Below are 13,103 nucleotides of genomic sequence, written 5' to 3'. Positions count from 1 at the left end.
TTTAAAAAAATCATCTTTATTTCTTTATTTACACCATCATTTTTATTTCTTCCCTGCCGGCCCTGGGTGCAGCCGGCCGCCCCCTCTCCCTGCTCCCGCAGCTCGGCTTATTTCTGCCTGGGGGATTCCTTTTTTAAAAATTATTATCGTTGTTTATTTTGACTGCGGATTTTTAAAAAAATCATCTTTATTTCTTTATTGACATCATCATTTTTATTTCTTCCCTGCCGGCCGCCCCTGTCTCTGCTCCCGCAGCTCGGTTTGTTTCTGCCTGGGGGATTCCCTTTTTTTAAAAAATTATTATCGCTGTTTATTTTGATTGTGGATTTTTAAAATTGTTATTTATTTCTTTATTTATTGACACCATCACTTCTATTTCTTCCCCGCCGGCCGCCCCTGCCGGTGCCCCCGCAGCCCGAGCGGGGCCATGAACCTCAACTTCACCTCTCCGGTGCTGCCGGTGTCCACGGGCCGGCCCACGTCGTTCTTCATCGAGGACATCCTGCTGCACAAGCCCAAAGCCCTGCGGGAGGTGCCCCCCGAGCACTTCCCCGGCTCGCTGGCCTCCCGCGTGCCCCTCTTGGACTATGGGTACCCCCTGATGCCCACCCCGACCCTGCTGGCGCCGCACCCGCACCCCGCCCTGCACAAGCCGGAGCATCACCACCACCACCACCCCTATTTCCTCACCACCTCGGGTAAGCGCCGGATCGGGGAGTCCGGGTGGGGACGAGGGTGGAAGAGCCGCTCTGGGGCTGCCAGGAATCTCTGACATCCCCCGCCTGCATCCCTGGCTGCTCGCCCCGGGGCAGCCGCTTCGTTAGCCGGTGTCCGAAACCTCGAGGTTTTCCCTCTCTTTGCCTTTAATTTTATTTTTTCAAACCGCTTTTATTTTATAAAACCTCGCTTTTCCCTCTCGTTGTCCAAGCGGGCTCCGCTTTTCCATCTCCAGCAGCCCCGCTGTGGCTGCGCCGCTCGTCTCCCGCTCCCGGCTCTGCCCGTTCCTTGCTCTGCAAGGACAAAACCTCCCAAATTTCCCAAGCCGTGTGCCAGCGGGGCTGCCAAGGATCGTTTCCCCCTTCCCAGGCTTTTCCAGGGCTCTCCCGTTTTTTTCCGTGCCCATTTCGTTGTGGTTTCCCCGCCGGGAGGGTTCAGGTGCCCGCGCCAGCCTCGCATCCCATCCTGTGACTCCCTTCACCACCCCGGGACGGGCTCTTGGAAAATCCCCCTCGTTTTCATCACAACAAAACCCCCAAACCCAAACCGATCAATCGACCTCAGAAACGAAATCAACGAAAAAACCACAAAAAATTCAAAGAGGGAGGGAGAGCGCCCACCCCGAGCCGCGGCAGGACAAGCCCGGCATTCCGGGGCTTTTTCCCGGTCCCCTCTCCCCGGCCCATCGCGGTGTGTCCCCCCAGGGATGCCGGTGCCGGCGCTGTTCCAGCACCACGCTCACGCCGAGCTGCCCGGGAAGCATTGCCGCCGCCGCAAAGCCCGCACCGTCTTCTCCGACTCGCAGCTCTCCGGCCTGGAGAAGAGGTTTGAGGTCCAGCGCTACCTGTCCACGCCCGAGCGGTTGGAGCTGGCCACGGCCCTCAGCCTCTCCGAGACGCAGGTGAGGGAGAGGGGACTGGCTCTGGAACCTGTCCACAACCCTCATCCCATGGGTCCGGCATCCCCACAGCCCCAGGGGCATCCTCACACCCCAAAGAGCATCCTCACACCCCAAAGAGCATCCTCACATCCCCAGGAGCATCCCCACATCCCGAGGAGCATCCTCATATCCTGAGGAGCATCCTCACATCCCCAGGAGCATCCTCACATCCCAGGCAGCATCCTCAGATTCCGAGCACCATCCTCACACCCCGAGGAGTATCCTCACATCCCCAGGAGCATCCCCACATCCCCAGAAGCATCCCATCCTTTCAGCATTCCCCAGATCACTTCCAGCAATCTGTCCCCGGCACCTGTTCCCAACCCTCATCCCACGGATCCAGCACCCCCACATCCCGAGCACCATCCCCACACCCCGAGGGACATCCCCATATCCCGAGGAGCATCCTCACATCCCGAAGAGCATCCTCACATCCCCAGGAGCATCCTCACACCCCGAGGAACATCCCCACATCCCCAGGAACATCCTCACATCCCGAGCAGCATCGTCACACCCCAAGGAGCATCCCCCCATCCCGAGGAGCATCCTCACATCCCCAGGAGCATCCTCACACCCCAAAGAGCATCCTTACATCCCGAGGAGCATCCCCACATCCCCAGGAACATCCTCACACCCCAAAGAGCATCTCCACACCCCGAGGAGCATCCCCCATATCCCGAGGAGCATCCCATCCTTTCAGCATTCCCCGGATCATTTCCAGCAACCTGTCCCCGGCACCTCTCCCCAGCCAGCCCTCATCCCATGGGTCCAGCATCCCCACATCCCGAGCAGCATCTTCACACCCCAAGGAGAATCCTCACATCACCAGGAGCATCCCCATATCCTGAGGAGCATCCTCACATCCCCCACATCCCGAGTAGCATCCCCACATCCTTTCAGCACCCCCGGATAATTTCCAACAAGCCAGCGCCCGGTGCAGCATCCCCGCATCCCCTCCAGCACCCTCCACATCCCATCCCCTCTGAATCCCCACATTTCACCGACTCAGCATCCCCGGATCACTTCCAGCATCCCCTCCAGCACCCTCCAGCACCCTCCACATCCCATCCCCTCTGAATCCTCGCATCCCACCCACTCAGCCTCCCCGCATCCCCTCCATCATCCCCACATCCATCACACCCTGCACCCTCCTCCCTTTAATTTTTACCACTTTTTCTCCCTCTTCCCCCCCCCCCCCCCCCCCCCCCAATCTTCCCCCCGCTTCCCCTCCTCCCCCCCAGGTGAAAACCTGGTTCCAGAACCGCCGCATGAAGCACAAAAAGCAGCTGCGCAAGACGCAGGACGAGCCCAAGGCCGCGGCCGGGGAGGAGAGCCGGGAGCAGAGCCAGAGCTCCCCCGAGCCCGAGCTGCCCGAGGCGGCCGCGCCCCAGCCCCGCCAGGGCCCCCCCGGCCCCTTCGTGCTGCAGGACCCCGAGGACGAGGTGGACATCCTGGAGGAGGGGGACATCTGTCCCCATCGCCTCTAGAGCCTCCGCTCGGCCCCCGAAGGGCTCGGGAAGGGGGCGCGGATACCGGGGCAGCCCCTTCCCCTCCTCTGATGTCCCCCCAGCATCACCCCAAGGTCGGGCAGTGCTCGGAAATCTGCGGAGAGAAAGGAGCCGAGGTTGTTTTAGGGTCCCCCCTTCCCTCCGAATTGTCGGAGTTTTCCTCGTTCCCCGAACTTTTTGGGGTGTAAAATAAATGTCTACTCGTGGCAGAGTGTTGTGGTTCCTGGAGAGGCAGGCAGGGCAAATTTTCACACTTTATTCCCCAAAATCCCGAAATTCTCGCTGCTCTCCCCACGCTCTCCGACTCGAGAGCTTCCAAATAAAAAGAATTGTAAGAAAAAACCCTCCGAAGAAACAGGTAAGGCAAAAAAAAATTCCGATTTATTTCATTCCGCTGTGGGGGAGTGAAGGGCGAGCATCACCAAGAACTCGATGTCGCCTCGGCTGCACGGAGCAAACGGCGCTCCCAGCCAGAAAAAAAGGAATTTTCTACAGCTTGGAGAAGTTTGGGCAGAGCGATTCCTGCCCGGTTTAAAGGTGTGGATGTGGATTAAAAGGATAATTCCATTTTCCTGTGAAACAGCCCCGGAGCGGGTCCCGCGTTGCGGTCCCGTCCCCTCCCTGCGCTCAGCCGGAGCAGCCCCGCTTTGCCTTTCCCTCCCTGCCGGGGAAATTGGGTTCATTTCCAGGTAAATCCTGATTTTTTTATAATTAATTTTGGTTTCGGGCTGAGCTGCAGGCTGGGAAACGCGCAGGGAGCGAGGTGGAGGTTCAGCATCTCCGGGGAGGAGAATTTTCCCAGAATTTTCCTGGGAAATTTCTGCTGAAAATTCTGGCTCAGCATCCCCTGCTGCAGCAGCGGTGTCTCCTCCTGTTATTTAATTTATTTTTTCTATTATTTAATTTATTTCTTTAATATATATATATATATTTTTTTTTTTTTCCTCGAGAATTCCATTTGTTTGTCTGCTGTTCTTAGCACTTTCAGGGCATTTTGGATGATGGGACACGTCGTTTTGTGAGGGGAAAACGTTTAAATTTCCTGTTTAATATATAAAATACAGATGATTGAAATGTGTATGTCGGCTTCCTTTATTTTATTTTGTGAGTCTGCCTTTCTAATTTTTTACATGAAAAATAAAAATCGCACATTGTGTTTAGAAGAAAACCCCCAATACCCATCCACATATCCAGGAAATAATTCTTTCAGGATATTTCATAAATAAATCCTTTCAGGACAATTATTTTCATCGACAAAATGCCACAAATCTCCCTAAAAATTAGGATTTTTGAAGCAACCACGTTTCTCGGCGGGGTTTGAAGCAGAGCTGGCTGGAAATGCCACTCCCAGCTTTGGTTTCTCCCCTTTTCCCAAATCCCATGGGCAGGGAAGAGATGGGAATTTAAAAACCTGGAAAATTCACATTTTTTCTGTGTATTTTGCTCTGGGATTATTGTCAGCCTCCCCCCCCGCTGGTTTCATCGGGAATTATTAAAATTGAGATCGGATCCACATGATATTTATGGGGTTTATATGATATTTATGGGGTTTATATGATATTTATGGGGTTTATATGATATTTATGGGATCCACATGATATTTATGGGCTTTATATGATATTTATGGGGTTTATATGATATTTATGGGCTTTATATGATATTTATGGGATCCACATGATATTTATAGGATCCACATGATATCTATGGGATCTATATGATATTTATGGGATTTATATGATATTTAAGGGGTTTATATGATATTTTTGGGATCCACATGATATTTATAGGATCCACATGATATCTATGGGATCTATATTATATTTATGGGATTTATATGATATTTATGGGATCCACACGATATTTATAGGATCTATATGATAATTTTGGGATCCACATTATATTTATGGGATCTATATGATAATTTTGGGATCCACATTATATTTATGGGACCTATATGATATTTTTGCAATCTACATGATATTTATGGGGTTTATATGATATTTACGGGATCCACATGATATTTATGGGATTTATATGATATTTATGGGATCCACATGATATTTATAGGATCCACATGATATTTATGGTATCCACGTGATATTTATAGGATCTATATGATATTTTTGCAATCCACATGATATTTATGGGATCTATATGATATTTATGGCATCCACATGATATTTATAGGGTTTATAGGATATTTATGGGATCCACATTATATTTATAGGATCTATATGATATTTATGAGACCCACAGGATATTTATGGGATTTATATTATATTTATGGAATCTATATGATATTTATCGGGTTTATATGATATTTATGGGATCCACATTATATTTATAGGGTCTATATGATATTTTTGCAATCCACATGATATTTATGGGATCTATATGATATTTATAGAATCTATATGATATTTATGGGAGTCACATGATATTTATGGCATCCACATGATATTTATGAGGTCCACATTATATTTATGGTATCCACACGATATTTATGGGATTTATTTTGGACCACGTTTGCTGCTGCTGTTCCATGGTCGGGAATGGCTCGGGGCTGTGCTGGCTCTGCTCTGTGGTGTCAGATCTATGAGAAAAAAGTCAAAATACGACTCAAAACCCCCTCAAATCTTTGCTGTTGCTCCCCTGCCACTCCAGGAATTCCCTTCCCAAAATATTTTTGCCAATCAATAAAACAAACCCCACAACCTCTGGATGGTTTTAGGCACCTCGACTGAAAATCAAAGCTAAAAATCAGATAAAAAAACCAATCCCACACCGGCAGAATGGGAATATTCCCATTCCCAGGGATATCCCCATCCCATCCTCGCAGGGAACAGGAAGATTTTGGGAATTTGTTTATCCCACAAAGTTTGGTGCAAAAAAAATCCCTGAAACTGAGAGAAATGAAGGAAACATTGCCAGAGAAATCCCCAGTGTCAGCAGCAGCTCCGGCCCAGCTGGAGATGGAAAAATGGAATTTCCAGAGAGTCTGGGCAACGTTTTGGGAACGGGTTATTGCAGAATGGAAATGTTCTGGGGAAAGGAAGGGCTGGGCAGGCAGAGTTTTGTTTCTACAGAGATTTTTATCACTTGGAATAAATAAAATGAGATTTTACTCAGAGATTTTTTGACTTGATATCAATGAAATGAGATTTTATTCAGAGATTTTTTGACTTGAAATAAATAAAATGGGATTTTACTCTGAGAATTTTTGGTCTTGGGATAAATGAAATGAGATTTTATTCAGAGATTTTTTTGACTTGGAAAAATATAATGAGATTTTACTCAGAGAATTTTTCACTTGGAATCAATGAAATGAGATTTTACTCAGAGATTTTCCGCTTGGAATCAATGAAATGAGGTTTTATTATGAGAATTTTTCACTTGCAGTAAGTGTAAATGAGGTTTTATTCAGAGATTTTTTTTGATTTGGAATAAATTAAATTAGGTTTCATTTTTTTCACTTGATATAAATAAAATGAGATTTTGCTCTGAGATTTTTTGACTTGGTATAAATGAAATGAGATTTTATTCAGAGGTTTTTTTCACTTGGAATAAAGGAAATGAGGTTTTATTTAGATTTTTTTGACTTGGAATAAATGAAATGAGGTTTTATTCAGAGTTTTTTTTTCACTTGGTATAAATGAAATGAGATTTTACTCTGAGACTTTTTAACTTGGTATAAATGAAATGAGGTTTTATTCTTGGATCCTGACTTATTCCAAGCAGCCGATTTTTCCTTGCTCTTCCCAAGAAGCTTGAGGAGAATGGGAGAGATTTGAGCTCTCTCTCTTTTATAAAAAATAAAATGAATGTTGGAGAATTCTGCAGTGGAAGAGACTCGCAGGGAATCATTGCTGGGAACAGGAAATGTCGGTGGATTTCCTATTTTTCATCAAAATTCTTCAGTGAGTTGTTCTGAAATGAGATTGTGTTCAGGCGGTTAATTTAATTCACAAGTGCTTAATGCTTTTTTTGTTGTTGTTTTCGTCACAGAAAATCAAACCCCAATCTATAAACCCTGCCATGAACCTTTGCTTTCTGTTTCCGTTTTGAGCATTTCCCTGCATGCTGCCTTAAACATTTTGAACTTTTTTGGGTTTGGAAAGCAGTTCCAACCCAAACTTTTAAATTTTATATCCAGAACTCCATAAAAGCAGCTCAGATATAGATTTTAAGGGTATTTATAGAGCAAATAATTTGAATTTCTTGCTGTTGCACACACATGGAGGAAGTGGGGAAGGTGTAAATAACCCATGGCCAAGCCCAGAACGACCAGGGCAAGACGTAAAATATTTTTAATGATTTCTCTCATTTCTCTCTGCTGGATTCAGTGCATTTTTTGTCACTGATATCCTGAGGGAACTTTTCCTCTCTTTTACTCCCAACAACAAAAAACATCACCTCAACCCACTGCAAACTCCTGCAGAGATGGTCCTGGCTTAAAAAGGGGCTGAGTTTGGTCTTGGGTTTACCTTATCTCTAAATTTCTTGTTTCTTGGGTTTAACTAATTTCTAGATTTCTTTTTTCTTGGATTAGTTTCTAGATTTCTTGGTTTTCTGATTTGTCTAGTTTCTAAATGTCTTGTTTCTTTGGTTTGTTTCTAGATTTCTTGTATTGATCTTGGTTCTAGATTTCTTGTGTCTTGGATTTGTTTCTAGATTTCTTGTTTCTTTGGTTTATCTTGTTTCCAGATTTCTTGCATCTTGAGGGAACTTTCCCTCTCTTTTACTCCCAACAACAAACAGCATCACCTCAACCCACTGCAAACTCCTGCCAGGATGGTCCTGGCTTAAAAAGGGGCCGAGTTTGGTCTTGGGCTTATCTTGTTTCTAAATTTCTTTTTCCTTAAGTTTAATTTATTTCTAGATGTCTTGTTTCTTGGATTTTTTTCTAGATTCCTTGGTATTTTGGTGTGTCTAGTTTCTAAATTTCTTGTTTCTTTGGTTTGTTTCTAGATTTCTTGTATTTATCTTGGTTCTAGATTGTTTCTTGAATTTGTTTTGAGATTTCTTGTTTCTTGAATTCATCTTGTTACCAGATTCTTTGTTTCTTGTATTAATCTTGTTTCTAGATTTCTTGCTTTTTGGGTTCATCTTGTTTCTAAATGTCTAAATTTCTTGGATTTATTTCTAGATTTCTTGTTTCTTGGGTTTATCTTGTTTCTAGATTTCTTGTGTCTTGGATTCATCTTGTTACCAATTTTTTTGTTTCTTGTATTAATATTGTTTCTAGATTTCTTGCTTTTTGGGTTTATCTAGTTTCTAAATTTTTTGTTTCTTTGGTTTGTTTCCAGATTTCTTGTTTCTTGTATTAATCTTGTTTCTAGATTTCTTGTGTCTTGGATTTATCTTGTTTCTAAATGTCTAAATTTCTTGGATTTATTTCTAGATTTCTTGTTCCTTGGGTTTATCTTGTTTCTAGATCTCTTGTGTCTTGGATTCACTTCTAGATTTCTTGTTTCTTGTATTGATCTAGTCTTGTTTCTAGAGTTCTAATGTCTTGGATTTTTTCTAGATTTCTTATGTCTGTTTGGTTTCTAGATTTCTTGTTTCTTGGATTTATTTGTTTCTAAATGTCTAAAGTTATTGGATTCATGTCTAGATTTCTCATTTCTTGGATTTTTCTAGATTTCTTTATGTCTTTATTTTGTTTCTAGATATCTCGTTTCTTGGCTTTCTTTCTAGATTTCTTGGATTTGTTTCTAGATTTCTTATTTTTGTGTTTTGTTTCTAGATTTCTCGTTTATTTGGTTTATCTTGTTTCTAGATTTCTCATTTCTTGGATCTATTTCTAGATTTCTTGTTTCTTTTATCGATCTTGTTTCTAGATCTCGTAGATATTTGATTTTTCTAGATTTCTTATTGATTTTCTTTGTTTCTAGATTTCTTGTTTCTTGGGTTTCTTTCTAGATTTCTCGTTTCGTGGGGTTGCCTTGTTTCAAGATATCTCATTTCTTGGATTTGTTCTAGATTTCTTGCTTCTTGGATTTGCTTCTAGATTTCTTGTTTCTCAGATTTATTTCTAGATTTCTTGTTTCTCAGATTTATTTCTAGATTTCTTGTATCGTGGCTGTGCCCCTGGTGGCTGCCCTGCAGGGGTGGTGCAGCCGCTCCCATCGTTAATCCCCGGCAAGGCAGGAGGGGGCAGATGTGTGATCCTGACCCACAGTGGCTTTTCTCCCTGGCAGGGTGCATTTTTCAAGGAAAAAGTCAGTTTTAAGGTTTTATCACCCGGGTTTGTGGTGGCAGGAGTGAAGGTGAGCTGCTCATGTTTCAGCCATTCCTGAAACCACTGCAGGAAAGCACTGAAACCATTCCTGACATCATTCCTGAAACCATTCCTGGAACCACTGAAATCACTGCAGGAAACCACTGAAACCATTCCAGAAACCACTGAAACCATTCCTGAAACCTCTTGAACCACTGAAACCATTCCAGTAACAACTGAAATCACTGAAACCATTCCAGAAACCATTGAAACCATTCCTGAAACCACTGCAGGAAAGCACTGAAGCCATTCCAGAAACCATTGAAACCATTCCTAAAACAATTCCTGAAAACACTGAAACCATTCCAGGAACCACTGAAATCACTGAAATCACTGAAACCATTCCTGAAACCATTCCAGAAACCACTGACACCATTCCTGGAATCACTGAAACCATTCCTGAAACCATTCCTGAAACCATTCCTGAAACCATTCCAGAAACCACTGAAACCATTCCAGAAACCATTGAAACCATTCCTAAAACAATTCCTGAAAACACTGAAACCATTCCAGGAACCACTGAAATCACTGAAATCACTGAAACCATTCCTGAAACCATTCCAGAAACCACTGACACCATTCCTGGAATCACTGAAACCATTCCTGAAACCATTCCTGAAACCATTCCTGAAACCATTCCAGAAACCACTGAAACCATTCCAGAAATCACTGGAACCATTCCTGAAAACACTGAAACCATTCCTGAAACCATTCCTGAAACCATTCCTGAAACCATTCCAGAAATCACTGAAACCATTCCTGAAAACACTGACACCATTCCCGAAACCATTCCCGAAACCATTCCAGAAACCACTGAAACCATTCCTGAAAACACTGACACCATTCCCGAAACCATTCCTGAAACCATTCCAGAAACCATTGAAACCATTCCTGAAACCACTGACACCATTCCTGGAATCACTGAAATCACTGAAACCATTCCAGAAACTACAGAAACCACTCCTGAAACCACTGAAATAATTTCTGAAACCATCCCTGAAACCTCTGAAACCACTGACACCATTCCTGAAACCACTGAAACCTCTGAAATCAATGAAACCATTCCTGAAACCTCTGAAACCACTGACACCATTCCTGAAACCACTGACACGATTCCAGAAACCACTGAAACCATTCCAGAAACCATTGAAGCCATTCCTCCTCCTCACACCAGAGCTGCTGCTCCTTTCTCCACATTCCTGCTTTTTCTCACATGGAATTTTTTTTTTTTTTTGTATTAGATACAGGAGTGATGTGAGGGAAAAACAAAGCACAGTCTAAATCAGAGGTAAACCCTGCATTTCATTGGTTTAACATGAATCAAAATTTAGGGGAAAAAAAAGGATTTTTTTGGCTATTTCCTCTCTGGGAGGAAATAGCAGCAATCAAGTTTGTGACAGCAGAGCTCCTTGGTGGCTGTCTGAAGCATCCAGGGACTGCAGGACTTGGGCAAAACCTCATCTGGTTTCATTCCTCATCTCATTTTTACAGCTGGAATGGTGGCTGTGAGGTTTTACCTTGTTTAATGCATTTAATGATTAAATTAATGTTCTTGATGGTGCCATCAACATGCTCATGCCTTTTGTGAGGGGCTGGGAAACCAACTTTGGTTATTTTTGGAAGAAATGCAATGGGGATTTAATTACAGGAACATTTTTTAGGTAGAACTGACACCAAGGCTTGGCCCACTGAAGGTGAGCTCAGCTGCAACACTTCCAGAACCTCAAATATTGAGAAACGATGGCACTGGAAAGGTGTTGCCAAGAAAATACTGGGAATTTCCATTGGGTGCTGCACACAGATTCCTCCCTCAATAATTAATTCATAATTAATTCAACATTTAAGGCTGGATTTTAATTAAATATCTTGCCTTCCTAATCTGAAATACATTAAATTTTGGCCTTTGACTTTAAGCAGCTGGATGCTCATTGGCCTCTTATTTTTGTGCCACCATATCTGTGAAGTGCAGGGAAAATCTGAATTTGTATTGAGTTAGGTTAAAATTTTTTCTTTCCATGTAAAAATGTCATTTTGTGGGATTTTAAACACCCAAACCACCAGAATTTCTAAATGGTTTGTGAGATGATCATAAGCAGTGTTATAAAAAATAAGTGGTTGTTAAAATAATGATAAAAATATTTTTAAAATGCGCTCCTCCAGCTGCAGCATCACATCCAACTTTCGCACAGCTTCAATATTTAAATATTTCCTAAAAATTCATTATTTTATTTTAAAAAAACCACTAAATGAACAGATTTCTGGGTTAATTTCTGAGAGGAGGAGGATGGAGCCAGGGAGGAAGGCGATCAATTAAGACATTAAGCATTTTGCACCACATGGACACATCTGCATGGCACACAAATAATGCAGCCATCAGCTCATTTTCCGGGGGCTGCTGCCTACTTCAACTGAGCCCTCAGATCAAAGAGAAAATGTCTGCTTGCATTTTCTCATCAGAAAAGGGATGCTAATTTAGGTTCCTTAATGTGTGCTGATAAGAGACTTCTTCAATTAAATGAATTCTATAGGCCAGAAAAGCAAAAAAAAAAAAAAAAAAAAAGGGGATACAAAGGGAGTCAGGCTGGAAAGGCAGAAATTCTCATTAAATCAAAGGTCCAATATTCATTACCTCCAGCATCTGGGGCTAAACACTGAACATGGAGCTCATCAAAGGGGGTTTAATGGGTTAAATTGAGAATATAATCTAATTAAAATATTAGATACGAGTAAATAGCTCTTTGATATTCATCTGAAGGTTTCATTAAAACAGGCACTTGAGGTTTGGATTAAGGGGGGATTATCACTTTTAAGCAGGAACAACAAGTTGAGGTGCCCAGAGCAGAAATGCTTCAAAGTGTTACGGTTTGGATTAAAAATAAAAAAAAGTAGGAAAGAAGAGCATGGAAACATTTCCCAGGCTGGCAGTGCCCAAAGGAGAGGGGAAAGAGGCTGAGGAAGAGGAAGGTTCTGTCCAGAAGATGGAATTGGATGACAAAAATGTCATGGAAAACATTTCCCCTGCAGCCTGACCTGTGGCCCCATATTGGACAATGGTTCTTCCACCAAGGCTTCCCAAAATATTCTTAACATTTCTCAATATTCCCCAAAATGTCCTGAACTTCCAGCTGTGAGTCCAAGGGGCAGATACAACAAATTCCTGCTCATTAGGAGGGTTTGAAGAAAGGCCATGAGGAAGGGCAGAATTGGGATTGCTTTGCCCTAAATTAAATTGGGAGCTCCCATTAAAAAGAAACCAAATAAATGGGATAAAGCAATTCCACATAATCACAAGGTGGTTGTCTCAATATTCCTAAAAATGTGAACTTCCAGCTGTGAGTCCAAGGGGCTGGTTCAACAAATTCCTGTTCATCAGGAGGCTTTAAACAAGGCCATGAGGAAGGGCAGAATTGGAATGATTTTTCTTCATATTAAATTGGGAGCCCCCATAAAACAGACACCCAATAAATGGGATAAAGCAATTCCACATCATCACAAGGTGGTTGGGTTTGTCTCAATATTCCTAAAAATGTCCTGAAATTCCAGCTGTGAGTCCAAGGGGCTGATTCACAGGAGGGTTTGAAGCAAGGCCAGGTCCCTTCTCTGTGAGGAAGGGCAGGGTGGGGATCACTTTTCTCCAAATTAAATTGTGAGGCCCCAT

At 43.3% G+C, this 13,103-nt stretch overlaps 1 protein-coding gene across 1 annotated transcript; it reads left to right on the top strand.

The window, feature by feature from the left end:
* Positions 1-427: 427 nt before the first annotated feature.
* BSX (brain specific homeobox) lies at positions 428-3,144 on the top strand. Its single transcript, XM_054294912.1, has 3 exons — positions 428-698; positions 1,422-1,618; positions 2,899-3,144. Exons 1-3 carry the CDS (start codon positions 428-430, stop codon positions 3,142-3,144), a joined length of 714 nt encoding a protein of 237 aa, XP_054150887.1.
* Positions 3,145-13,103: the final 9,959 nt, after the last annotated feature.

Source organism: Melozone crissalis, unplaced genomic scaffold (assembly GCF_028551555.1).
Source record: "Melozone crissalis strain CALT ecotype California unplaced genomic scaffold, PUWL_Pcris_2 ptg000372l_1, whole genome shotgun sequence".
NCBI lineage: Eukaryota > Metazoa > Chordata > Aves > Passeriformes > Passerellidae > Melozone > Melozone crissalis.
This window is presented reverse-complemented; position numbering and strand designations above follow the sequence as displayed.

What these genes read in the sequence shown, in the direction of transcription:
- BSX (XM_054294912.1), top strand. Translation starts at nt 428, where the DNA reads ATGAACCTCAACTTCACCTCTCCGGTGCTGCCGGTGTCCACGGGCCGG. An exon ending in CTATTTCCTCACCACCTCGG is followed by an intron (nt 699 to 1,421) that starts GTAAGCGCCGGA and finishes GTGTCCCCCCAG; the next exon opens with GGATGCCGGTGCCGGCGCTG. An exon ending in TCAGCCTCTCCGAGACGCAG is followed by an intron (nt 1,619 to 2,898) that starts GTGAGGGAGAGG and finishes CCTCCCCCCCAG; the next exon opens with GTGAAAACCTGGTTCCAGAA.